The sequence below is a fragment of the Ochotona princeps genome, chromosome 22 (genome assembly GCF_030435755.1).
Source record: "Ochotona princeps isolate mOchPri1 chromosome 22, mOchPri1.hap1, whole genome shotgun sequence".
Classification (NCBI taxonomy): domain Eukaryota; kingdom Metazoa; phylum Chordata; class Mammalia; order Lagomorpha; family Ochotonidae; genus Ochotona; species Ochotona princeps.
The window spans coordinates 11,046,897-11,071,134 of record NC_080853.1 but is presented as its reverse complement, the minus strand read 5'-3'; the positions used below and the strand labels follow the sequence as shown (position 1 = coordinate 11,071,134).

At 51.7% G+C, this 24,238-nt stretch overlaps 1 protein-coding gene across 3 annotated transcripts in view; it reads left to right on the top strand.

Moving 5' to 3' along the window:
- Positions 1-381: 381 nt before the first annotated feature.
- TOX2 (TOX high mobility group box family member 2) overlaps positions 382-24,238 on the top strand; it is a 102,716-nt gene continuing 78,859 nt past the window's right edge. For 2 of the 3 annotated variants that reach the window (XM_058679692.1, XM_004585819.2), the window contains exon 1: positions 382-560. In XM_058679692.1, the coding sequence (XP_058535675.1) occupies positions 462-560 (99 nt within the window). In that variant the 5' untranslated portion in view covers positions 382-461. Of the gene's footprint in view, positions 561-1,596; positions 1,817-24,238 lie in introns of those variants that run through there. The other variant, XM_058679693.1, reaches the window with a different exon arrangement.

Here is a 24,238-nt window from a genome sequence, read left to right as displayed (position 1 = left end):
CCTCGCCCAGGCAGGCAGCGCCCAAGTCCCAAAGTGTTTCCGTCACCACCTTCCCTTCCCTCTCCCCATGTTCGGCACGGTCCCAGAGTCTTGAACCCGGGGTGGCCCACTTCTGGGAAGGGGTGTCTCACCAGCTTCTCCCCCGCCTCACCCTGGGTGGTCAAAGTCGGGACGGGACAGAGCAGTCTGAAACAGGTGCGCGACCCTCACAGACCCTCAGGGGCCAGGTGCGGGACCCCGCGGCAGCTCGGCTGGAGTGGCACCTCTCCGTGCTGGCCCGGACCCCGGGCCCTCGGCAGTGCCAGAGGCCGGAACAATAGCGAGCGGGCGGGGGCGGGGCGCTCCTCCGGGCGCCGCCCCCGGCCCGCCCCCCGCGCTCGCACTCCGGCTCGCACACTGGCTCCCACCCGCCGCCCGCCCAGGCACTGCCCGCGGGAGCCGCCGCCGCCGCCGCGCCCGCCATGGACGTCCGCCTGTACCCCTCGGCGCCCGCGGTGGGCGCGCGGCCCGGGCCCGAGCCCGCCGGCCTGGCGCACCTGGACTATTACCACTGCGGCAAGGTAGGCGGGAGCGGGCCAGGGGGCGAGACGGGCTGGGCCAGCCCGCGCCTTCGGACCAACGGCCGGGGTCCCAGAGTCCCGGGCCCGAGTGCCGGGTAGGAGGCACCTGCTTGTTCCGTAGGCAGACCCTGTCGGGGCCGGGGGGGGAGGGCGGGGGGCACGAACGCGGCAGCCCCGCCCGACGGGCACCCGCCGCGCACACCAACACCTTCGCGTCCTGAGTTGTTCAGATCTCTGGCAGAAGTCACCCCGACAGCCAGCCGAGTGACGACACGGTGCCACACGCACCCGGGTCCCAGACAGCCTGGCGTTCATTCGCGAGCTGACGTCCAAGTGACCCACTGTAACCCACTAGAGTCGCACTCTACGGGTACGGCCTGACGGTCCCGCACAAGTCACCCGTACAGTCGCGTGTGCATGATCACACTCAGATACTGGCCCACGTAGGCTGGCACGCCGCAGACAGTGCCACGCACAGCATTACCTGCCCTGTGCGCAGTCACACCCAGGCACGGCTGGAGACGGCCACACAAAGGCGGCTCTCCGACAGGCACACGCGCACATTCGTGAGTACACACAGGGGGGCACACCGCCATGCACACCAACCCCTGGACGGTGAGCCACAGCACAGATCTCCCTGATGGTCACACAGTCGCACCTAGGGACAGCTGCGGACCCTGCGCCGCCCCGCCCTCCCCCAGGCCACACCTCGGTCACCCACACTCGCGCGCGCTGGGGTTTTAACTTCTCCGCGCTGAAGCGCACTAATTGGGCCACTCACTAATTGGCCGCCGCCGCCTGGCGGGGCCTCGGATTGCGAGCTGGCAACGACCAATCAAGGCCTGTCCGCTCCCGGGAACGGCGAGCGGGCGCCCCCCCAGACTTGGGCTGTAGGGAAAGACACCCTCCGCCCCAGTTTTCCCAAGATCGCCGCCTCCGCCCTAGCTGGGTCCCCGCCGCGCGGTGCCGAGCGCATCGTCCAGCATTGGAGGTCGCGTGTCTGGAACCCCGGACTGGCGGCGTCCGATCCCCGCTCCACCGCTGGGCCCAGACAGGGGCTTAGGCACGGCTGCTCTTCGCCGCGGAGAGGGAACTTTAAAACTTAGTTAGGAAACCAAATCTTCTGTGCGTCCGCGGGTCGGTGCGGACCGGCTGGAGCCAAACGCGCTCCTCGTCACTCGGAGCCCGGATTGAGCCGCGTGCGTGGGTTTCTCCGCGGCCCCGACGCAGACGCGCGGGCTCCGTGGCGCTGCCTGGTGAGTGCGCGTCCCGCGGCGGGATCTGCGGTTCTCCCAGGGTTTCCTCCGCGACCCCACAAGCTCTGGCCTTGCCCCCTGCCATGCGGATGCTGTGGCTGGGAGTAGAGGGGTGTCTGGCGCCGATCGCGGTGTCCCGGCTCACGCCCGGGACTGAGTTTCATTAAGTGCGTTCTCAGGCGCCAAAGGAGTGACCTCTGGCAATGCCCTGAGAGTCTTGCCGGGAGTAGGGTGGGGAGGGTCCGGGGCCACCGGAGCCTGGGGCCAGGAGGGGGGTGAGTGGGCGAGGTGAGCAGCCAGTGAGTCTTGTCCAGTAACTGGTGAAGTTAGAAGCTGAGGAGGGGGTTGGTACTGTGCAGGAAAGGTGGCTCTGGCGCTGCTTCAGGGCTGACGGAGGGAAAAATAGATTCAAAGCAGCCAGCGGAGGAAGGTTAGGGAGAAGACTGGGTGTGGGGGCGGCTGGCCCGGCTCCTGCCCTTGGTTTTGTTATTTATTTATGTTCACGTGAAGTTGGCCAGGCAGGTGCCGCTCTCAGCGTGAGGGGGGGTGGAAATTGGGGATTTGTCTTCAAGTGTGGGGGTAGTTGCTTAGGTCAGAGTGCTCATTTTTGGGGCGGCGGGAGGCCCGACTCATTGAGCCCCTGCTTTATTCAGGTACTTTGCAAACCTCTGACTCAGCATCAGAGCTAGTGTCAGGCCTGGGAGGCCCGAGGGAGGGATTGAGAACCGTGCCGCTTCTGGTTTCTGTGGGTGATCTAGGAGGCTTGGCAGAGTTGATGATGGGTCCTGTGCGTGTTGGGGGATGGGGTGCGGTTGGAAGACTGGTGAGGGATGTTCACCTGCCTCGCCTGGATGGGTAAAAAGAAGGTCCAACCTTGCCCTTGGACGTGGGACCTGAGACTCCATTCTTCAGGCTGTGGCAGGGTGAGGCAGGGCACAGGTACAAGAGAAGGGCAGCATTGGGCTACTGCTGTGGTCAGCTTCCTGCTTCCTGAAGCTGATGGTGAGGGATTTGGGGGGAAGGGATTGCCCAAGTTCCAGCCTTATAGACTGTCGCTGTCAGAACTGAAAATTGAGACCCCCAAATGCAGGGACCACACTTGGGGCCTCGAGGGTGGGCTGCAGAGCTAGGATGCAGCCTGCATATTGCGGGGGTAGGGGGCGGGGGGAACTCTGTGCCTGGAGCCCAGGAGAGAGGGTTCATCCCATGGAGACCCAAGCCTTAGAAACACAGGGGCAAAGATTTGCCCAAGTCCTGCCGGACAACCATGGGGCAGCTGACCCGGAAGGGCCCTTGGTGACCATCCCCTTGGCGACCGTCCCCTTGGCGACTGTCCCCTTAGAGATCCTTTACCGATAGATTCCCAGCGTCTTTTCAACCAAAGTCACAAGCAGGGTTGTTCTTTTGTCTGAGAAAACACACAATGACAAAAAGCTACTGTGGTTTCCTTTTGCTTTGAAACAGACGCGTGTTTTATTTATCTCGATAATGTTGGCATGCCTCAGAAAGACAGCTTACCAGATGCAAGGGAGGCACATTACTTATTTAATGGAGTAACAATGATGGAAGAACACAGGAGCTTGTGGCTGCTGTGGTTCCCAGGATCTGCAGCCCTGTGCTGGGAGCCTCTGAACACTTCTTCCTCTCTCACTTTGTGGAGGGGGGACTGAGTCCCGGGGTAGCACACCCGCAGGTCGCAGAGCAGGTGAAGAGCGGAGCTGAGGATTGGTGAACACTCACCTGGCTGTCCTCTGACTGTTGTCCTGGTTGGGGGCCTGTGACAGGCTTCCAGTGCTGGCCAGGGACAGAGGTTGTAGGGACTCCCTAGTGAACCATGCCATACTAATATACTTCCACTTTAGCCTGCCACCCAGGAAACACAATTTTCCAGCTTTTTTCCCTTACATGTGTGCAATAAAATGCAGATGTCTGTGTACCATTCATGAATTTTGACCAGTGTAAGCGCCTGTGAAATCACCAACCCCCTTGGAATGTGGAACGTTTCCATCACTCTGGGGAGCTCTCTCCTGCTCCTTTTTAATCAGTTGCCCTGAGACAACCGCTTCTCTGACTTTATTACTAGCACTTTGTTCAAGTTTAGATTAGGTGTAAATACTAAGTTAAAGAACTTCATAAGGGGGATGGCATAGAGGTACAAGGCTTTGAGCCATTACTCGCAATGCCAGCATCCTCTCCTTGCCAATTTGCTATGGTCAAACTTCCTGCTTGCACCTGGGAAGGCAACAGAAGATCTCAAGTTGGGTCTCTGCCACCCGAGTGGGGCATCTAGATGGAGTTCCTGTCTCCAAGTAGATCTGCCTGGCTCAGAGTTGGCATGCAGCAATTTGGGGAGTGAGCCAATGGATGGAAGACCTCCTTGTCTTTCTTTTTCTTTCTTCTTGGTTGGATAATTGTTTAAAAATTATGTTAAAACAGGAACTTCATACGCATCACAGACATTTTTGTGTCTGGATTCTTTTTGCCCAGCATGTGATGTCTTCAATATCCATGTTGTTGCATATCTTCATGTTTTGCTGCTGAGCAATATTATGTGATATGAATCCAGCATAGTATGTTTGTGCCGTCATTTGCCGATGGACATGTGGGCTTGTTTGGAAACTGGGCCTACTGTAAGTGAAGTTGTCATGAACATGCCTGGACATATCTATTCAGAATATTTAATATCTCCAATCCCTGGGGGTCTCTTGGGGAGTTGTCTATCTCTAAGGTTCTGGAGGGCAGGCTAAAGAAGATGATACCAGCTAGGCACATACCAGTTATCAAATAATGACAGCATCAGCCATCTGGGATCTCTATTCCAAGCATCCTTCATCCCTGGGATCTAAACATCTTTCAAGGCCAAATGGGGCACCACCTTTCCAGTGACCCATGGCCAGCAGCTTCCTCTCTTCCTTTGGGCTCCTCCAAAAATGGGTACCATGCAGGTACTATCACTCACCATTCTGGCGACAGCTGCTTCCTGATCCCTCTGGGTACTAGGCATCCAGTGCAACAGTTGTGGACAAAAATGACTCAGGCTGCTGCCCACTGGAGCTTATGTGTCAGTGTGAGAAGTCATAAATACGGGGGTGAAATGTTTGTTCATTGGCATTGTGGCTGATGGTGGATGGTACAACCTTGGAGGAAAGGGACAAAGGGAAGGAGGTTGGGGCTCATTTGCAGTTTTACTTACTCATATTTTTAAAGATTTTTTACGCTTGATTTAAAAGGCAAACGACAGAGAGGGGACACACACACAGATTATCCATCTGGGTCCAGGGTGATGGCTAAATTGACTAATCCTTCACCTTGCATGTGCTGGGTCCCTTCATAGGTGCCAGCTTGTGTCCCGGCTGCTCCACTTCCCATCCAGCTCCCTGCTTGGCCTGGGAAAGCAGCAGAGGTTGGTTCAAATCCTGAGGACTCTGCACCCGCGTGGGAGACCTGGAAGAGGTTCCTGGCTCCTGGCTTCAGATCAGATCAGCATTGGCTGTTATAGCCAGCAGATGGAAGACCTTTCTGTCTTCCTTCTCACTGTAAAAGCTGACTTTCCCAATCAAAATAAATAAATCTTTTAAAAGAGAGAAAGAGAGGTCACCCATCTGCTGTTTCACTCCCCACATGGCTGCAATGGCTGGGACTGGATAAGGCTAAAGTTAGAAGCCCAGAACTCCATCACGTCTCCTATGTGAGTGGCAGGGGCCCATGGACTTGGGCCATCACCTGCTACCTATTTGGGAGCTGGATAGGAAGTGGGGGATTCCAGCACTTTGATCCCAGATGCAGGCTTCATTCACAAGGGGCAGTTTAATCTACTGAGCCACAATATGGGCCCCTGGTTTGTAATTTTAAATAAGGAAGTTTGGCAGAGGGGTTGGCATGGAGGTATATCAGCCTAAACCCTTACCTACAGTGCTAGCATCCCATATCACTGCTGGTTTACATCCTGGCTACTCCACTTCCAATCCAGCTCCCTGCTAATGGCCAAGAAAAACAGTGCAGGATGGCTCAAAGTCCTCAGGCCCCTGTACCCACATTAGAGACTAAGAAGAAGCTCCTGGCTCCTGGCTTAGGATCAGTTCAGCTCTGGCTGTTGTGGCCAGTTGATAGATGATCTCATTTTCTGTGTCTCCTTCACTCTGTAAATCTGCCTGCCAAACAGAATTTTTTTTTAAAGGAAATTTGAGAGGGCCTCTTGGTCTGGACCAGTGTTTCTCAAAATGTATGCACACATTGAAAAATCATCTGGCAATATTTAAAGAATTGTTCTGGGTAGAGGCTCAGAATGAGACCCCAGGGGATACTAACACTGGTCCAGGGACTGGTGGGGTTTGGCTGCTGTGTACAGAGTTTTTGTTTGTTTTGTAGGCCCATGGTTGGCAGAAAACATGCCTAGCACATGGTCATCCTTGCTCATGTGCACACAGATGCTGGTGGGGGAAGGAGTCATCCCTCTGCCCCATACGTCTGGACACAGCGTTGTGTATGGATGGGGAGCTCTCATTAAACTTGGTTAAGGAGCAACTGGAGTTTCCTTCTGACAATACCCTGAGCAGTGAGGGATGCTGGTCCTGCCTAAACTGCACTTTGAGGAGAGTAAGAGCTGCTCAGCATCCCTGGTGGGTGAGATGCAGGCAGCTTCTTTCTGCTGGGGGCACAGGTGCCTGCAGCGGACCCCGTGGGAAGACCCCTGGGCTGCGTGGATTGCAAGCTGTAATGGCTGGTCCCAGGGAGCCCCAGAGGATGCTGCTTTGCAGTGCTGCTAGGAAGCCCATCTTAACTTCCCATTCCCTACAGCTTCTCCCCGCATGTCAGGAGCAGCCCAGGCCAAGCACTGCTGCCCTACTCTGCCAGGGACCATGAGCACATCAAAGTCCTTCTCTTCACCACGGGTCCCCTGTGTGTGAAGAGAAAGCAAATCTGACCATCAGCCTGTGGGATGGTAAGGGGTGGAGACCCGGGAAGATAAAGGCCACAGATGTCCTTTGTAACCCACTATGTGCTGGGCGGGATGTAGATGGTGCTTGCTGGGAAGGTGGGCCTGCAGGGTCTGGAGTGGGTAGGGCCCACTGTGCCTGCCTTTGCTTTTGCCTAGCAGTGCCCCTTCTCCTGTGGTTCACTTTCTTGTGTTTCAGTCATGTGGTCAACTCCTGTCTGAAAATTAATGGAAAATTATAAAGCTTAACAATTCCTAAGTTGTCAACCACTTTAATGCGGTGTGTTATTAACAGTTGTTCTATTAACCAACCAATGTTGTTGATGTCTCACTGTGCTTGATTTACAAATGAAAGTTTGCGATAGGTGTGCTTGTATAGAGGCAAGTCCTCCCATCACCTCCACCACCCCACCCTATCCTGACATTGGGGTTCTGCACTCTCTGGAATGGGGTATTTGTTCTCTGTGGCTCAGTGGCAATGGTGCTATTCCCAGAGTTGGCCTGGTGCGTAGGTGCTCTGTTGTTTGCTGAACGAATAGATTCCGAGCTGGCCAGCGTTGCCCAGGACTTGAGAAACTCGGCATCTGTTGGGTTTTTATAATCTGTAAACTCTGTGGTGGGAGCGTGGAGTCCAGGTCAGAGGTCAGGTGTCTGTGGGCTGAGCTGTGATTCCAGAAGGTGCCTCCCTGAGCAGGCCCAGAAGACAGAGCCTGGCCAGTGGAACAGGCAGAAAAAGCAGCACGGTCTGCGCACCTGGGACCTTGTGGCTGCGGATCCCATCGTTTCTGTGGAAGTATATATTTTGCTTCTTTGGTTTTCTAGCGGTGTTCTTAGCAGCTCCTTCATAAAACACTCTCTTCACCATCATCAGCTCATCAGTAAGCTGTTTAACATTCCTCTGCCTCAGTCTTCTGTCTGTAAAATGGGCACATGGTGCCTCTCCAGGAGTTGTGCCGAGGTTGAAGGTCAGGCATTGGCAGCAACTGGCCACAGCAGGAAAAGCTCTCATTTCCATCCACAAAGAACAGTGTAAGCACAAGCTGAAGTGCACAGGAAGTCACTTTTCCTACCAGCTGCTAGAGGACCCAGCACACCTGCAGCTGCCCTGTCTTGGGAGGGGGGGCCTGGCTCGTCCACCCTCCCCCTCTGGGTCTGATTTCCCAAGGCTTCTGGGTTGGATAGCTCAGGATTGTGGATGGGGAGCAGGCCGCTCATTTCCTCTGCCTTTCCCTGTTTTCCTCTTGAGAAGAAGAGAAAATGGATTTTGGAGGCAGAGCATTGGTTCAAGTCATAACTACACTGTCCGCTGGCCTCGGCTGGTGACCTTGGGCACACACAGCACTCCACCTGCCCAGGTTGCGGCTTTCTCATCTGACTTGGGGTAGGTTTTCTCCCGCAAGAGACCACGTGGCGCATTCTCACTCCCAATGCCCTCATCCCTAACCGCCCAGGTCCTGAGCCCACTGCTGTGCCCCTCTGGGAAGTGCTGTTGGGGCAGCAATGATCTCACCAGAGGACCTCTCCTCAGCTGGTTGACTACAGGAGGCAGGAAGCAGAGGCAAGGTAGTCCCTGGCTCAGCCTGGAAAATTCAGAAATGCCACCGGGCTGCAGCTTCGCGGATTTTTTTTTTTAAGAGTTTTGTCAGGATCCGTGAGAAGGACCAGCTTCCCCTGGCCAGGCATCTCCCCTCCCTCCGTTCCGTGTTACTCCGCTTTCCAGAACCTTCGCAGCTGTACCCACCACAGGCAGCTCTCCATCACACATGTTTCTGGGGAGCCCAATGTGAGACTATCATCAGGATGAAAGTGACCCTCAAGACCTGCTGGGGAACCAAGGAGGCAGAGTCTTTGGGCACCTGTGTCTAGGCTAGGCTGCGTGCCCCAGGCCAGTAGCACATCCCTGTTGCCCTAGGCCAGGGAAGGACATGGCTCCCATGTGCCAGTGTAGCCAGTGGTTCTGGTGTGGTCCTCAGTCCGCCAGCATCGCTTCCTTGCACCATCAGCTCCTCACAGGTGTACTGACTTGGAACTACTGCGGGTGGAGTCCAGGCGCTCAAACTGCCTTCCAGGTGATGGTTTTGGGCCAAGGTTTGAGGAGTGTGCCCCTGTTTGTGGGGAGAAATAAAACACAAGCCATTAAGTGTTCCTGTCGGCAGAAGACCCCAGAGGGAGGTTGAGGAGACTGACAGCAGCAATATGAGGCTTTCTGTACTCATGCATGGTGCCTTCAGCCCCTAGACACTGCTTATGCCAGCAAGCTGAGGCACAGGGTCCCTGTGGCTGTCTCCACAGGCCCATAGCATCCCCAAGCCACCTTCCAGTGGCTACTCAAGCCTAAGGCCTAACACATGGGCCACCAGGACATTTCTCACAGGGCTGTATAGATGACACTGCGGTTGCCTCCAATTCCATTTATTTACTGTTTAAAAAGATTGAATTATTTGAAAAGCAGGGTGACAGAGAGAGAGACACACACCGAGAGAGAAAAGGATCTTCCATTCACTGGTTCACTCGCCAAATGGCCACAGTGGCTGGGCATGGGCCAAGCTGAAGCCAGAAGCCTGGAATTCCATCTAGGTCTCCAATGAGCTCAGGTACCTGGCCCATCCTCTGCTGCTTTCCCAGGCGCATTATCAGGGAGCTAGGTGAGAAACAGAGTACCTGCTCCTGGAACCCGGATGCTGTGGCATGAGATACTGGCATTGCGGGCAATGGCTTAACCTGGTGCATCACTGTCCCCAGAGAATTTTGCATTAGCATTCTGCATCTTGAGCCAGTAGATTTGAGGTCCACATACATAGTCTTTTATCCATCAAAGATGACTTTGAGTCACTGAGCTTTCAGATGGGGCTGAGTTGCCAGCATGGAGCATGCAGTAAACACTCAATGAAAACCCATTGAGCATCTGAGAAACCCAGCAGGAAAGAAGTCATTAAACTGAAACACACCCCCTACCTTGCTGTTGCTCATCCTAGCAGGCACCAGAAAGCCCAACTGTCCCGCAGCAGGCTTTAAGCGTCGGAGTAATTGATCAAAATTTATTATCCCATGTTGTACCACATCTTCTCACTGAGACGTAAAAGTACGATTTACCACGACTCATTAAGCTAATCACTACTTACCATGTGTTTTTATTGCTGTTCCCAACCCACACTGGAAAATCACCCCCTGGAGGTTGGGGTCCACATGAATTAGGATGACTGTGGAGTTCCTGGATGCAGGGTTTACCAACAGGGAGGGAGGCACGGAGCTGAGGGCCGGTGTCCCTGCTCCTCTTGCTGCCACCATCTTCCTGTTTTCTACACCCCACTTTCTGGATCCGTGGTTCTCAGCCAGAGGCAAAGCCAGGAGACAGTTTTGGTTGTCACAGCTGGGGAAGGAGTGCTACTGGCTGGGTCAAAGCCAGGGCTACCATGAACTAACTTCGTGCAGTTCCTGGAACTGGCTCCATCACAGGCCCAGCCGAGTCCACAGTGCTGAGCCTGGGAAGCAGTGGTCCAGGCTAGAGGGCCCTTGAGGGCCTTAGATTATAACCTGAGTCTCACTGCTACTATGAGGAAGGTGTTACTGTCCCTCTGACATTGGCCCCAATGTGAAACACACAGTCAGCTGCTCCAAGGGCTTTGGACTGATTCTGGGATCCCAACTCTTGCCCTTCTGGAAATTTCCAGCCCTGAGTGCCTGTAGCTTGGGATTGTGATAGGGTTCAGTTAGGAAAGCATTTGAACCATAAGGCCAGCCTGAGCATAGTTAGGGAAGGCTTCTCCGAGGAGGGGACACCTACTTGTGCTTGGCGGTGAGTGGGACTCAGCCAAGTAAAGAAGGGAGGGAAAAGCATTTCAGATGGAAGGACCAGAAAAGGCGATGAGGTTGGAGAAGGGAACTAGGGCCATTTGGAAACCTATTGATTATCTGTGGGCCTCGGTGTGCTCATCTACAAAATGGGGCTAACAGTGCTAACCTGCTGTGGAATAAGTATTGATGTAAATAATGGCGCCTGCTAATTAACTTCAATTCCCTTTCCTAATCTACCTGCAGATGCCTAAAAGCCAAGGTTTGATTTTTGAGAGTGAGAAGAGGATCCTGTGAGACAAGCCCTGTTTCCCTGGTTTTCACAGCCTTCACTCTCTTGTCTTTGGCTTCTTGGGGTGTTTCTCCTCCCTGCGTTCGCACGTGTGCACTTGTAGGGGATTGATTTTATTTCCAGCCAAAGGAGGAGAAGCTGGTGATGCTTGGCTTTGGGGCGCAGATGATCACATCTGCTGGCTCAGGTGCCAGTCCCCAGCCAGCCCCACTATTTTTGTTTTCAACCTGAGACCTCATTTGCCAATAGAATGCTTTCACATTATAGCTAATTAAAACGTGCTTATCTCCAAGTTGGGCCTCATTTGCAGGAATAATTTAGAAGCTTGTTGGAAACAGCTCCGACTCAGTAGTATAACCCGGGGTCAATCTCATGCATAAATTTTATTGTTCCACTCTACTGTGTTTGGACTTGAGCTGAACTTCATAATGTGGAAGATGGACCCTGGGCTCTTTGTTGCTCATTGTTTCTGCAAATATTTACCAAATGTCTGTGGGTGCCACTTAAATTTTTAAAGGAGGCCCTTCCACCGCACCCTAACCTTCCCCCATGCTTTCTCTGCTCTCTGCATCCACTGGAGGTGTAAGTTCATTGTTAAGCAAATTCAGATGTGCAGTCCCATGGGACTTTGAGTTTACTGCAGTTGCCCAGGTGCAATCTGAGTACCTGCGAGCTGTGTCGCTTAGCCTTTCTCACCTGTGTCACTGGGTGAGGGGGCTTCTGGGAGATCAAGTGAGTCATCCCCTCCTTATTCCTGCTGCCAGGGCTACTGAGGCCATCAGCCTCCCCAAGAACAGCCAGCATCTACTCCTCTTTTGGAAGAGTGAATGAAGTTCTCAGTGGGTTTTGTAATCCTTGCTACACATTTTCTGATTTGTCTGTCATCTGTCTCTCTCTCTCTCTCTCTGCCTGAGAGAGATACTTGGAATCATCCAAGCCCAGGATCAAATTTTGTTTTTGTTGTTGATTAAATATTAATGTCTCTATCCTTCCTTCCATCCATCCATCATTCATCCATCCATCCACCATCCATCCATTATCCATCCCACCATCCATCCATCCATCCATCCACCATCCATCCACCGTCCATCCACATCCATCATCCACCCACCATCCATCATCCATCCATCAACCATCCATCATCCATCCACCATCCATCACCCATCATCCATCCATCCATCCACTGTCCATCCACCATCCATCTATCCATCCATCATCCATCCATTCACCATCCATAATCTATCCATCATCCATCTACCATCCATCATCCATCTACCATCCATCATCCATCATCCATCCATCCATTCTCCATCCCTCCATTCACCAGCCATCCAGCCACCTGAGAACATTTGCTGCCTGCTGTATGTGAGGCTTTGCAGTAGGGGCTGGACATGAACAGGTGATTTAGGCCTGCACCTGCCCTTGATAAGTCAAAATCTTGCAAAAGACACAGAGAGAAAACAATTCAAATGTGGGTAGCGAGCTAGTAGAAGTAGCAACAGAGATTATGGGACCATGAGGCCAACCTTCAAATAGTCAGGGAAGGTTTCTGCGATGAGGGGACACCTACTTGTGCTTGGTGGTGAGTGAGACTCAATCAAGTAAAGAAGGGAGGGAAAAGCATTTCAGAAGGACCAGAAAAGGGGGTGAGAACATCAAGGGGTGAGGCTGGAGAAGGGAACTAAGGCCATTTGGAAACTTAATCTGATATAATCTAATCCGGTCTAATATAATCCAATCTAAACTAATAAAAAACTGATCCAATCTGATCTGAGCTAATCCAATCTAACACAATCCAATCCAATGTAATCTGATCTGATGTACTGTAACCTAATCTAATCAAATCCAATCTAATCCGATCTAATATAATCCAATCTGAACTAACTTAATCTAATGTAATCCGTTTTGATCTAATCTAATCCAGTCTAATCCAATCCGGTCTAATATTTTCTGAACTGATCTGATATATTCCAATCTAATATAATCTAATCAAAACGGTCAAACCAGTCCAGACCAGTCCAGACCAGGTCAAACCAGTCTAGACCTGATCAATCAGTTCCAGACCGGATCAATCCAGTCCAGACCAAATCAAACCAGTCCAAACCGGTTCAGACCAGATCAAACCTGTTCATACCGGATCATTCAAGTCCAGATTGGATCAAACCAGTGTCTAATATACTCTTATCTGATCTAATATAATCCAATCTCATCTAATCCAATCCAATCTAATCCGATCTAATATGTCCCAATCTAAACCACCTAAACTAATCCGATCTAATCTGAACTAATCCAATCTAACATAATAAATCTAATCTAATCTGATCTAATATAGACCAGCCCGGACCAATCTAATCTAATCTGATAGAATCCATTCTGATCTCATCTAATCCAGTTCAATCTAATCCAGTTTAATACAGTCTGATCCAATCTAATATAATCCAATCTAATAAATCCGTTTTAATCTAATATGATTCAATCTAAACCAGCTAAACTAATCAGATCCAATCTGAGCTAATCCAATCTAACATGATCCATTTTAATCTAATCCAATCTAGTGTAATCCAATCTAATCTATTTCAGTCTAATATAATCCAATCTAACCGATTTAATCCGATCTGACATAATCCGTTCTGATCTAAACTAATCCAATCCAATCTAATCCAGTTTAATTAGATCATAACGGATCATATCAGATTGGATCAGATTGGTTTAGATTGGCTCATATTAGATCGGACCAGATCGGATTAGTGTTGATCGGATCATATTTGATTGGATTGTTTTCTATTGGATTAGTGTTGATTGGATATTATCTGGCTGAACCGTCTTTGATCGGATTAGTGTTGACTGAATCATATTCGATCGGATCACGTCTGATGGGATCAGTGTTGATTGGATCATATCTGCTGGGATTAGCGCCGATTGTGTTGTCGTTGATTAGATCATATTTGATCGGTCCATATCTGATGGAATCTTATTTGATCTGTTTTTATCTGATGGGATCAGTGTTGATTGGATTGTGTTTGATCGAATTGCATCTGATGAGATTAGTGTTGATTGGATTGTATTTGATCAGATTATATCTGATGGGGGTTATGTTTGATCAGATTGTATTGGATTAGATTGGATTAGATTGGCTTGGATTGGATTATATTAGATCAGATTATGTTAGACTTAATTAGATTGGAATGGACTGGTTTGATTTTTTCTGGACTGGATTGATCCGGTCTGGAATTGATTGATCAGGTCTAGACTGATTTGATCCAGTCTGGACTGATTTGACCGGTTTGACCGGTCTGACTGGTCTGGACTGGGTTGGCAGTTTCGATTAGAATATATTAAATTGGATTATATTAGATCAGTTCAGACTAGATCAAATCATATCAGATCGGATTAGATCAGTGTAGATTGGATCATGTTAGATTGCACAATCTTTGATTGGATCAGTGTTGGTTAGGTCATATTTGATCGGATTACATCTGATTGGATTAGTGTTGACCGGTTTGCATTTGATCGGATTAGTGGCGAGCAGATTATATTTGATCGGACTACATCTGCTTGGATCGGTGTTGGTCGGATCACATCCGATTGGATTAGTGTTGATTGGATTATATTCGATTGGGTTATATCTGATTGTATTAGTGGCACATTTCATAAGTGAATCAGCCACAGTGGCAGTGCTTGGCAGTGCCAAGGCCGTCCGTTTCTTCCATGCTGTGCACATATCTCATTACAGTGGTTGGAAATTTGCTTTCTCCTGGAGCTGAATCTGAGAGATGTGATCAAGAGAGGATGTTTATAAACATCCCTCCTCCCCACTTCAGTATCCTCAGCTGAATACATTTGGTCTCAGCAAAACATGGCACCCAAGGAGCTGAAATTAACTCCAGGACAGTTTCTCTTCATTTGTACTTATATCAATTCGTAACCTTTCAACTTTATGTTTGTGAAGCTCCAGATTTCAGAATAGACCTTCTGGAGTTAACCCTGCAGTAGCTGAGGCTGAGTGTGAGGATGGAGCAGACAAGAGGCCATTGCATGCTGCAGGGACCTCTTTGCTGGCAGCAGCATGCGGATTTTGTTACATGGCTCTGGTGCGGCTTCCTAGGAGCCACTGATGTGTTCAACAAGCCAGGTTTTTAAGTAAGCCTTCATCTTCCCGGCAATCCACAGGAAGTGGATTCCAGGAATGGGCATGCCCACAGAATGTTCCTTCTGGAATTTTGAACACATGACGGCAGTTCCAGGGGACTCCAATCTCCCTCTGACATTAACAGCAGGGAGGGGGCAGAGTATCTGGGGGTAGCCAGAAGCAAGGGTTCAGGAGCAGAGGCCTGGGACAGTCAGAGAAGTCCAGATCTAGACCCCAAGTTCCAGAAATTCAAGGCATGAAGACTGCTGTCATCCAGATCTTGGGGGAGGGAGGGGAACCCGCTCAGCTCACAGCCCAACCTGAAAGTCCCCTGTCATTTCTCTTCCCAATGTTTCTCACTTTGCTCCCAGAGCTAAGCTACATTCATTAGCTCTAGTAGGACACAAAGGCTTAGAAATCTTGGATTCTGCCCAAAACATGAGGGCTCTGGGTTTCCGATGGTGCCAGACATGTCTGTAATTGCTCTCCGAGGTACTGGGAGACAGAAATGGAGTTTCTCAATTATCCTCCTCACATGCTTAAAATTCCAGGGCACTATTCAATCCTAGAAGAGTTCCAACTTAGAGTTCTAGGGAAAATAGAATTATTTAAAAGCAAAATCTGAGGCACTCAGCATTTAATAAAGCTACAAAACAAGCTCAAATTCTGTAAGCTGAAGAAAACAAAGATTGCTATAGGACTTACTCTCCTGCTTTTAAAAGCAGTTCTCACACATTCCTTGTATATTCTGAAATTAAAAGCTGTTTTTCATTTAAATGACTTCTGTATATTAAACACTAGTGTGGAATGTGACTCCAGGGCGAATTTTGTGGTGCTTTTCCTAATGTTTTATTCTCCCATTTCCTTAAAACTGCATCAACTTAGGCCTCTAAAACAATTCTGATATTAAATTTCAGTCCCTTCTATTCTTTAAGAGCCACATGCTTCTTAGGAAGCATGCTCACTGCTTCAGGAACCTTAAATCTAACCAAGGGGACTTGGAAGATACTGTACAAGTGTGCAGTCCATGACGCATGCCAGCTGATGCACCTGCCCACAACAGGGCAAATCTCAGCACCGTATGAACCATGAGCTGGTATGCCAGTCCTCCTCAGCTAGGACAGGACAGAACTACCACATGCAGGTTGTTCACTGTTGTTGTTCTGTTTTGAGATAGATAAAAGATCTCCCATCTGCTGGCTCATTCCCCAAATGCCTATGACAGACACGAGTGGGCTAGGCAGAAGACAGGAACCTGGAATTCTGTCTCCCCAGTGGCTGTGATCCCCAGGTTGGACCACTCTCCTGATCAAGCTTTACAACACACTCCCAGGCCTGGGATGTACCCAGGTGGACTTAGTCAGCCAACAGATGTTGGAAAGATTTTTTCAACCCTGGTGCAATTAAGCTGATAATATTTCAGAACTATCAAGACCATTCAAGTAACACCTTTGAAACACTCTTCCCCACATCAGGGTCTCTAAGGCATCATCACATGATTGGAAATCTAATCTGAAAATCCAAAATCCAGTATGTTGCAAATTCTGAAAATGTCTGAATGGCAACATGACATCTTAAGTGGAAAATCCCACATCTAAACTGATGACAGGCTCCAGTGGAGGCACAGGTGCATTCTAAACATTGCATACCTACAGAATATGTCTATAAAGTAGATATGAAATACATGAACTATATTTTTAAATTCAGGTCCTATCCCCAATATATCTCATTTTGCATATGTAAATATTGGATGGTATGAAAAGTCCAAAATAGTCAACCAGTATTATGTGAGTGACAGGGCGGACTTTGTAGCTATGTGGCCTGGGACAAGGTTACTTAATGCTCCTGTGCCTAAGGGCCCTTCTGTACAGTAATGCTAGCAATGACAACTTCACAATTTTATCTACAGTAGTGGAATGGACTAGAGAATGCAGAACCTTAACCCTGTGTGATGGACGACCAGAAGATGTTGCCGCACAGTGGGGAAGAGAGTGATCCCCTCCACCCCGGTGACTTCGTGAGCTGCAGAACCATGTGGGAAAGCAAGCTTGCTCCCAACTTTACAACATCCTCCAGGGTTAATTCCAAATAGACTAAAGGTTTAAACACGAAAAGTAAGCAGTACAATTTCAGAATAATTAATAGTGTTTGATTTTCTCCATCATTGTTAGAACTAGGCTGGGACCGAAGGGCCAAGGCATCCCCTTGTGATGCCAGAATCCTATGTCTGAATGCCAGTGTCAATGCCAGATGCTCTAACTTCCTCTCCAGCTTCTTGCTAATGTCCTTGGCAGCAGAAGATGGTGCAAGTACTTGGGACATTGCCATCCATGGATGGAGTTGTTGGCTCCTGCCTCTGGCTTCGTCCAACCCTGGCTTTTGCAGCTATTTGGGCAGCGCACCAGCTGGAGTTCTCTCTCCCTTCAGTCTGTGGAGGAGATAAAATTGGGAAGATAGATTTCCGCAGATAGTGGGCCTCGGTTTGCTCATCTACAAAGTGGGGCCAACAGTGCTTACTGCTTGTGGAATAAGTATTGATGTAAATCAAAGCGCCTGCTAATTAACTTCAATTCCCTTTCCTAATCTACCTACAAATGCCTAAAAGCCAAGGTTTGATTTTTTTTTTAAATATTTACCTACTGTTTGAAAGTCAGTTACAGAGAGAGACAGAGAGAGAGACAGAGAGATTTTCCATCTGTTGGTTCACTTCCCAGATTGCCCAAATAGCCAGGGCATTATTTAGGTCCTACACAAGGGTGGCAGAGCCCAAACATCATCTGGGGCTTAACATATGGCCCCTGGGGTGTCAGGGCTGTGGGGTAAGTGGGGACAGAGGGGGTGTTACACATGCATCAATGCAGATTTTAGTGGAAAGAGTTGTGTTTGCCCCTTGGCACAGTCTGATGCTGTCTAAATGCCTCCAGTAATATGTTCAATCAGACGGCAAATAGAAAACAGGAAAGTTAGTAATAAAAAATGAATTAGAGCGATTAGCGAAAGGTGAACGGCTTCCATCCTTGGGCGACAAGCATTGCTGGTCAAGTCCCGTGGGGTGCCTGCTGTCCAAACATGCGTCTGGATTATCGCTGCCTCTGGGGCTGGCCCTGGGGCCGCTCAGCGCCCAGAGCTTGGTTATTGCATTTAGTTTTTCAAAGGTCACGGGCATCCCCTCAGATGAGGGGCTCACCCTGCAGCGAGCTACAGCAGTGGGGGCCCCCATTTCTAACTCCAAGCAGGCCTGGGTCTCTTCCCCTGCACCCCCTCCCTGCATCTCAGGGCTTTGCAGAAGCCCACGCCAGCACTCTCTTTGTCATTTTCCTGAGGGTGTCCGGGGGAGCCCTTCCACATTGGTGGAGGGAGGGAAGTGGGAGCATGGGCTTTGATGGGTTAATGTAGGTGTTTGATGACTTCCCAGCACAGCTGAAAGAAGCAGAATTTTGGGAGCAAGGTGAATGGGTTTAGAGCTCAAGCCAGAAGGACATGGAGCTGACAGACAGGGGACCGCACTGTGATCTCAATGTGGCCTAGGCCCCAGCCTGTGTGCCAGGAACACCCGTTCTTGTTGTGGGGCACCATGTCGTGGGGGCAGGGATGCCTGCGGACCTGTGTGTCAGGAGGACCTTGTGTGCGGGTTCTGGAGTTTGGATCTGTCCTGGGGGCCAGGTGTGTGGGAGACGTCCTGTGTTGTGGACCCTGCTCTGGAGGTTGCCTTCTGCTCCTGCAGCTTGCTGTCTTCTCTGCATGATCTGCCCTTCCTGGATTCTCCCTTCATTATCGGTGTGTGTTGGGGTGGGTGGGTTTCGTCTTGGCCCCTTCAGTAGTGCACTTCCTGGGCTCTGGGGCCCGTGGGGACTCGGTAGTGGGTGAGGGCTGCTTTGGCTGCAGGTGGCTGCAGGTTGCTGAAAGTGTCATATGGGATGACTACTCAGAGCAGCCCTGAAGCTGCTGCTGCTTGCAGTTCTTGGGGACAGCAGTGTCCCTGGCCCCTGGGATGAACTAGCCTTCTCGTGTGGCCAGCTCCATGCTGAGCAGTGCCGGGAGTGAGGAAGGGAGGTGGGACCACAGATTATTATTCTGGATTTGGAGTGAGTGGAGCCTCAGAAGGTGGTGATTTCTTTAGGATCATCTCAGACTTCCCCGTGCTGTTTCCCACCTGTCTGGCCTGAAGTTTCTCTCCTGGTCCAGGCTGCCAGTGAGAGTACACCTCTCATCTTCCAGGTAGATGTCACCTGCACAGGGTGCTAAGGAAGCAGCAGTCATGGCTTGGCATCTGGCGCATGGTGCTAAGACATGGAAGCTCACATTGCCCTGGGGTGGGTGTAGAGAGGTGTTGGGCTCTGATGGTGTTCATGGCACCCCTGAGCACAGCTGAGCTAAAGGAGGAACCCCTGCTTGCTGACTGCCCACTGCTCACCCAGCTGTGTGCCAGGTGTCCTCTGGGTGCCGTGTCATCTTCACATCACACCCATGCCGCCTGAGGTTCAGAGAGCTTCGAGAAAGGTGCCCAAGCTCCCACAGCCGACACGGAGCATGGTGGCTCAGGGACTGGCAGCTGGCTCTGCCCTCATAATGTTTGTTCTTCACTGTTCATCCTTGTGTGTGCAGGTGTCTTCTGCTGCCTTTTGGGCAACTCCTTCACACATGTTCCCCAAGGAGACACAGCCTTTCTCACCAGAGAAGGCAAGGAATGTGTCTTTGCCGTCCCAGAGACACAGAGATGGAGTGCTTGCCTGGTGCAGGTTTAAGCCAGAATCATCAGCTGGCACACCTCCAGCACAGGGGCTGCCCTGACTGCCCTGGCCTGCCCCTGGGCTGTTTCCCAGCTCCTCAGAGGCTTTTGTTACCATCTGCTTGGATGTCACACAGTCTGAACACATGTTCTCCGGCTGTGAGCACAGCAAGACAAAAGCTCTTCTATTAGTTCCAGTACAAGTCGCGTGTGGCTGCAGAAACAAGCCACCGTCATTAGTGGCTTCAAACAGCAACTGTTCTATTTAGCTGGCACTCCTGTGGGCTGGCTGGAAGGCATGCTGGCTGACCTGCTCAGTCTTTGCCTGTTCTCTCCTGCCTCTGTGACCAGGGAGCTCGGTGATCTAGGCTGGCCTCCCTTGCAAGCCTGGCAGCTGGCAGGCCTCTACCCTGCTTGGCCCGCAGCTGGCTCAGCTCTCCCCATGGCCTTACCTTCCAGAAGACCTTTTGGCCAAAGCCAGCAGCCAGGAGCTCCATCTGGATCTCCTACCTGGGTGTCAGGAACCCAAGTGCTAGAGCCATCACCTGTTGCTCCCGAGTGTGCATTAGCAGGAAGCTGGATCGGAAGTGGTCTTGAAGCCCGCACTCTGATACGGGCTGTGGATGTCCAAAGTGGAGTCCACTGCACTACAGTGCCCGCCCCTAGACTCCCCTTCTTGATGAGAGGAGCAGCCGTATCAGTGCAGGTGCTGTGCCAGTGGGACCGGAGGCTGTGTAGGCATCTTTGAGATCTACTACAGCTGCCTTGCTGTTTCAGACCCCAAATGTTACGGAGCCTTTGCTGTGTGCTAGGCAGTGGGGCAGGGACTTCAGGGTGAACAAGAGTTTCCGCTGTGCTGCTGTGGTCTTTAGCCCAACCAGCAAGCATGGGCATGGGCATGATGAAGGAGGGGCCCAGATCTGTGAAACCAGACGATAGGAACAGCAGGTGGACTGCCCTGACTCTTGGGCTAGACCTGCAGGAAGATGAGGAACTGCTAAATGTGGGGATGAGGGTGGCACTCCAGCCAGAACAGCATGTGCGAAGGCCCCATGGAATGAAGGAGCTGGCCCAGCTGAGTGCCCGGGGATGTGCTGTTCCTGTAAGTGTTGGCAGCTTTGGGCTAATCTTGCGAATTGGGGATGAAGAGGCCCCTTAAGCACATCCCTCCCCTTGTGGTGCAATCTCAGGAGGGAAGTGCAGCGGGACCGACCTACAGGCAGCGCGCCCACCAGGACATTGTGGATTTGGGAAGAACAGAGACACTGCTGCCCACTTGGGGCCCAGGATGTCTGTGTGGGACAGGAGGAGCATGAGCACCAGGAAGGGTGTCCCTGGCAGAGGGTGCTGCTTGAGGAAGGGTAGGGAGGGGTCAGATGCATGGGATTTGGGGGATTGGCTGGGGGCTGGGCTCAGGGTTAAAGCGCTTGGACTTGGCTCTGCTGACTGGTGATCATGACCATGAACTCTGAAGGAAGGGATTGGCTCTGGAGCTGGGGGAGATCAGAAGAATACCTAGAGCACACCCCTCTCCAGCTACACCCCAAACTCTGTGCTAAGTCCTCCGTGTCCCTGTACAAGTGAGGAGGCGTGTCTGGTTGGGGCGGGGAGGACCCAGAGCACCAAGCCCAGAGCTGCTTCCTGTTGCTGTTAACATGGGCTCCCAAACTTATCGGGGCCCTGGGGGCCAGAGCTGTGATCCTGCATGAGCTGGTTCTGATTGAAAGGATGGGACCAGTCAGATACATCGGAGTTTGAATCCCTGCTTCATACTGGCATCTCTGGCACAATGCTCCCCATCCTGGGGTCTTGGTTTTGGCATCTGGAGATGGGGCCCTCATCCCGTGTTCCCTGGAATGTGGGGCCGAGTGAGTAATGCATGTGGCCAAGGACGATGGGTGAGCCCAGTGGCTGCACAGAAGAGTGGAGAAAGCACTCCTTTTATTAGGTCCTGGATGAACAGAAACCATGGCAACCAGGATGCGTCACGTGGACAGGCAGCAGGTCCCAGCCATGGCCAGGCAAAGGGCCTGCCAGCAGTGTGGGCCCTGTGACTCCACAGCTGTGGGGCAGCCTCCAGAGATCCTCTTATCTTTCCATTCCTGCCTGAAGTAGCACTAAGCTATGGAAAAGTCTGTCCTGACTTGGGTCTTCTGTTCAACCTCCAGTTGTGCTATGACTTGATTTGTCTGCTGTGTCCTGGGAAGCAAGGCCCAGCTGGGATAAGTTGAACCCGGCCCTGCTGTCCTTGCCCTGGCTCTCCCTGGATGGCTGCATTTGGGACAATGGTTGGGGCACTGGTGGGGTTTGCGCTGGACTGGTGGGCTTATGTGTCCTCCCATGCCCACTGAGGGAGTCCTGCAGCCCCTGCCCAGGGCACACAGCCCACTCTAGCCTGTGGCAGCAGGCTCCAAAACTCTTTCCCTACCTCCTGTGGTTGACTTGGAGGCTCAGCCACCAGTGTGGCTGGAAAAAGAGTGACTGTCAGCTGCCCCTGGGGGCTCCCCAGCCTGTACTGCCTGCTGCAACTCCCAGCCTCCGGGGTGGCGGTGGTTGGGGGTGCTGCCGTGAACCCTGGCGAGGTCTCCCAACCCCATGCTTCCACCTCGCAGTCTCCCTGTGTGTCTCTGTCAGGAGTGGGCTTGTACTCTTGCTTCTGGAAGCACAGCCCTGCCTTACTTAGCTGGGAGTTCACGGTGGGGCATCCTAGCTTCACCATCTGCGTCTGCAGCCATCCAGACTTGGGGTCAAAGCCCCCCCACTTGGGTGTACCCCTGGAGCCTCAGTGTACTTACCTGTGAATTGAGGGAGTTTGTGGCTCAGCTGGCAGCACAGCATATTGGCGGTGTGCCCAGAGGGGCTAAGACCACAGCTGTAGTCCCATGTCCAGTAGGAGCTAGCTGTGCCTGTCTAGCCAGTGACTCCTCTGTACCTTGGTCTCCTGCCCTGGGAGATGGGGAGAATGGTGGTTTGTGCTTAATTTGTACACAGTAATCCATCACACTGAGGTCAAGAAGAGTTAGGTAAGAGGAACAGTGAAACTCGGCTGTGGCTCTGTCCACTTCAGGGCAGCTGCTGGAGCTGCCACAGTGTCAGCCCACACTTAGGCCTTGTACCTCAAGGGCAGATGTTCCATTGCAGCCTGGACATGAGGAGGGCATTTGTGTGATGGTGGTGGTGGGGTGCTAATTAATGGCAGATGCTTAGGCCTGTGGGCACCCTGGCAAACTGAGGCTAGAGTGTGGAGTTCTGCCTATGTCCTCCCATTGGTTGGACTGGAGGAAAAGCAAGGGCTTGTTCGGTGCAATAGTGAGACATGAATTTGAACTCTGACCCTGCGACTTCAAAGCTGTGTGGCCTCAAGAGTTGCAGGAGCTTCTCTGAGGCCCATTAGCATACCAGGAGAGGCAGCTCATTTCCTCTGGTCTTGCTAGGTTCTTTGAGGGTTCGGGGAGGAGACAGAGTGCCAGGGCCTGGCATACAGCAAGCACATACTAAGCGCTAGCAGGTGTTCGTGTGATGCGATCGGCCAGTTTGCTCTGGCTGCTTTGTAGGGTATTTCCCCTAAGAAAGTGCGGTCAAAGGGGCCTGTTTCCCCGGGTGTTTCAGGCCAGGGCGGTGTGGGGCCTGGGTGCGGCAGGCAGGTTCCTGACACCGAGCTGGGGAGGGGGGCAGGAGCCTTCAAAGGAAACCCAGCGTCAGCACTTTCACCTTGAGGACAGTAGGGGCCATGAAGCTTTTAAATGGGGAGCAGCAGCAGGTGTTAAGGCACATTTCCTGTCTCTCTCTCTCTTTTTCCATACAAGAAAACTTTCCTGATTGTCACTGGCATGGAATGGGATAGGGGGTTCTGGGACTCCTTGCCAGCAGAGGGTGAGAGTCTGGACCAGGTAGGATGGGGAGGGGGGCGGGGCAAGGTGGGGCAGAGTGCAGGGCACCCTCAGCAGGGATCCAGCAAGCACCACAGCCCAGTGGCTGGGAGGATGGGCACAGAACCCTTACAGCCTGCAGGCGGCTTTAGTCCCTTCCCCTGGGTGAGCTCTGTTTAATAGACGCAGCTGAACACTTACAGGTGCTGACGGGGGCATCACAATATTGTGAAATTAAGCTGTTGAAGCTGACTTCATTACCAGTTTACCTGGCAATGAAGCAGCCGCCTTAGTTAGCACCGTTGGTTGGGCATGACAGAGCTAAAATTGAACTTGGCAATTACCGCTCTGGAGAGGTTCTTGGCGCTGTGAAAAGAAAGTTCCATGGAAATCAACCCTGGTAATCACAGGGTTTAAAATTAGTCAGTTACTATTAAGGTTGTGCTGTCAGTGCAGGCTTCAGGGTGAAGCTAGGAAGGGGAGGAGGGAGACTTGAGCTTGGGCTGTCTTGGGTTACCTTGAATTCACCTGCACCAGGGGGAGTTTTCGGTAAGCCATTCAGGGCAGAGGTGCAAGGTGCATGGTGGCCATTTAGCCCTTGGGCCTCTTGTCTGGCCTGTGTCAGTGGTAACATGTCCTCAGCCTCAGCTTCAGGCCTCCCCTTGGGATGTTGCG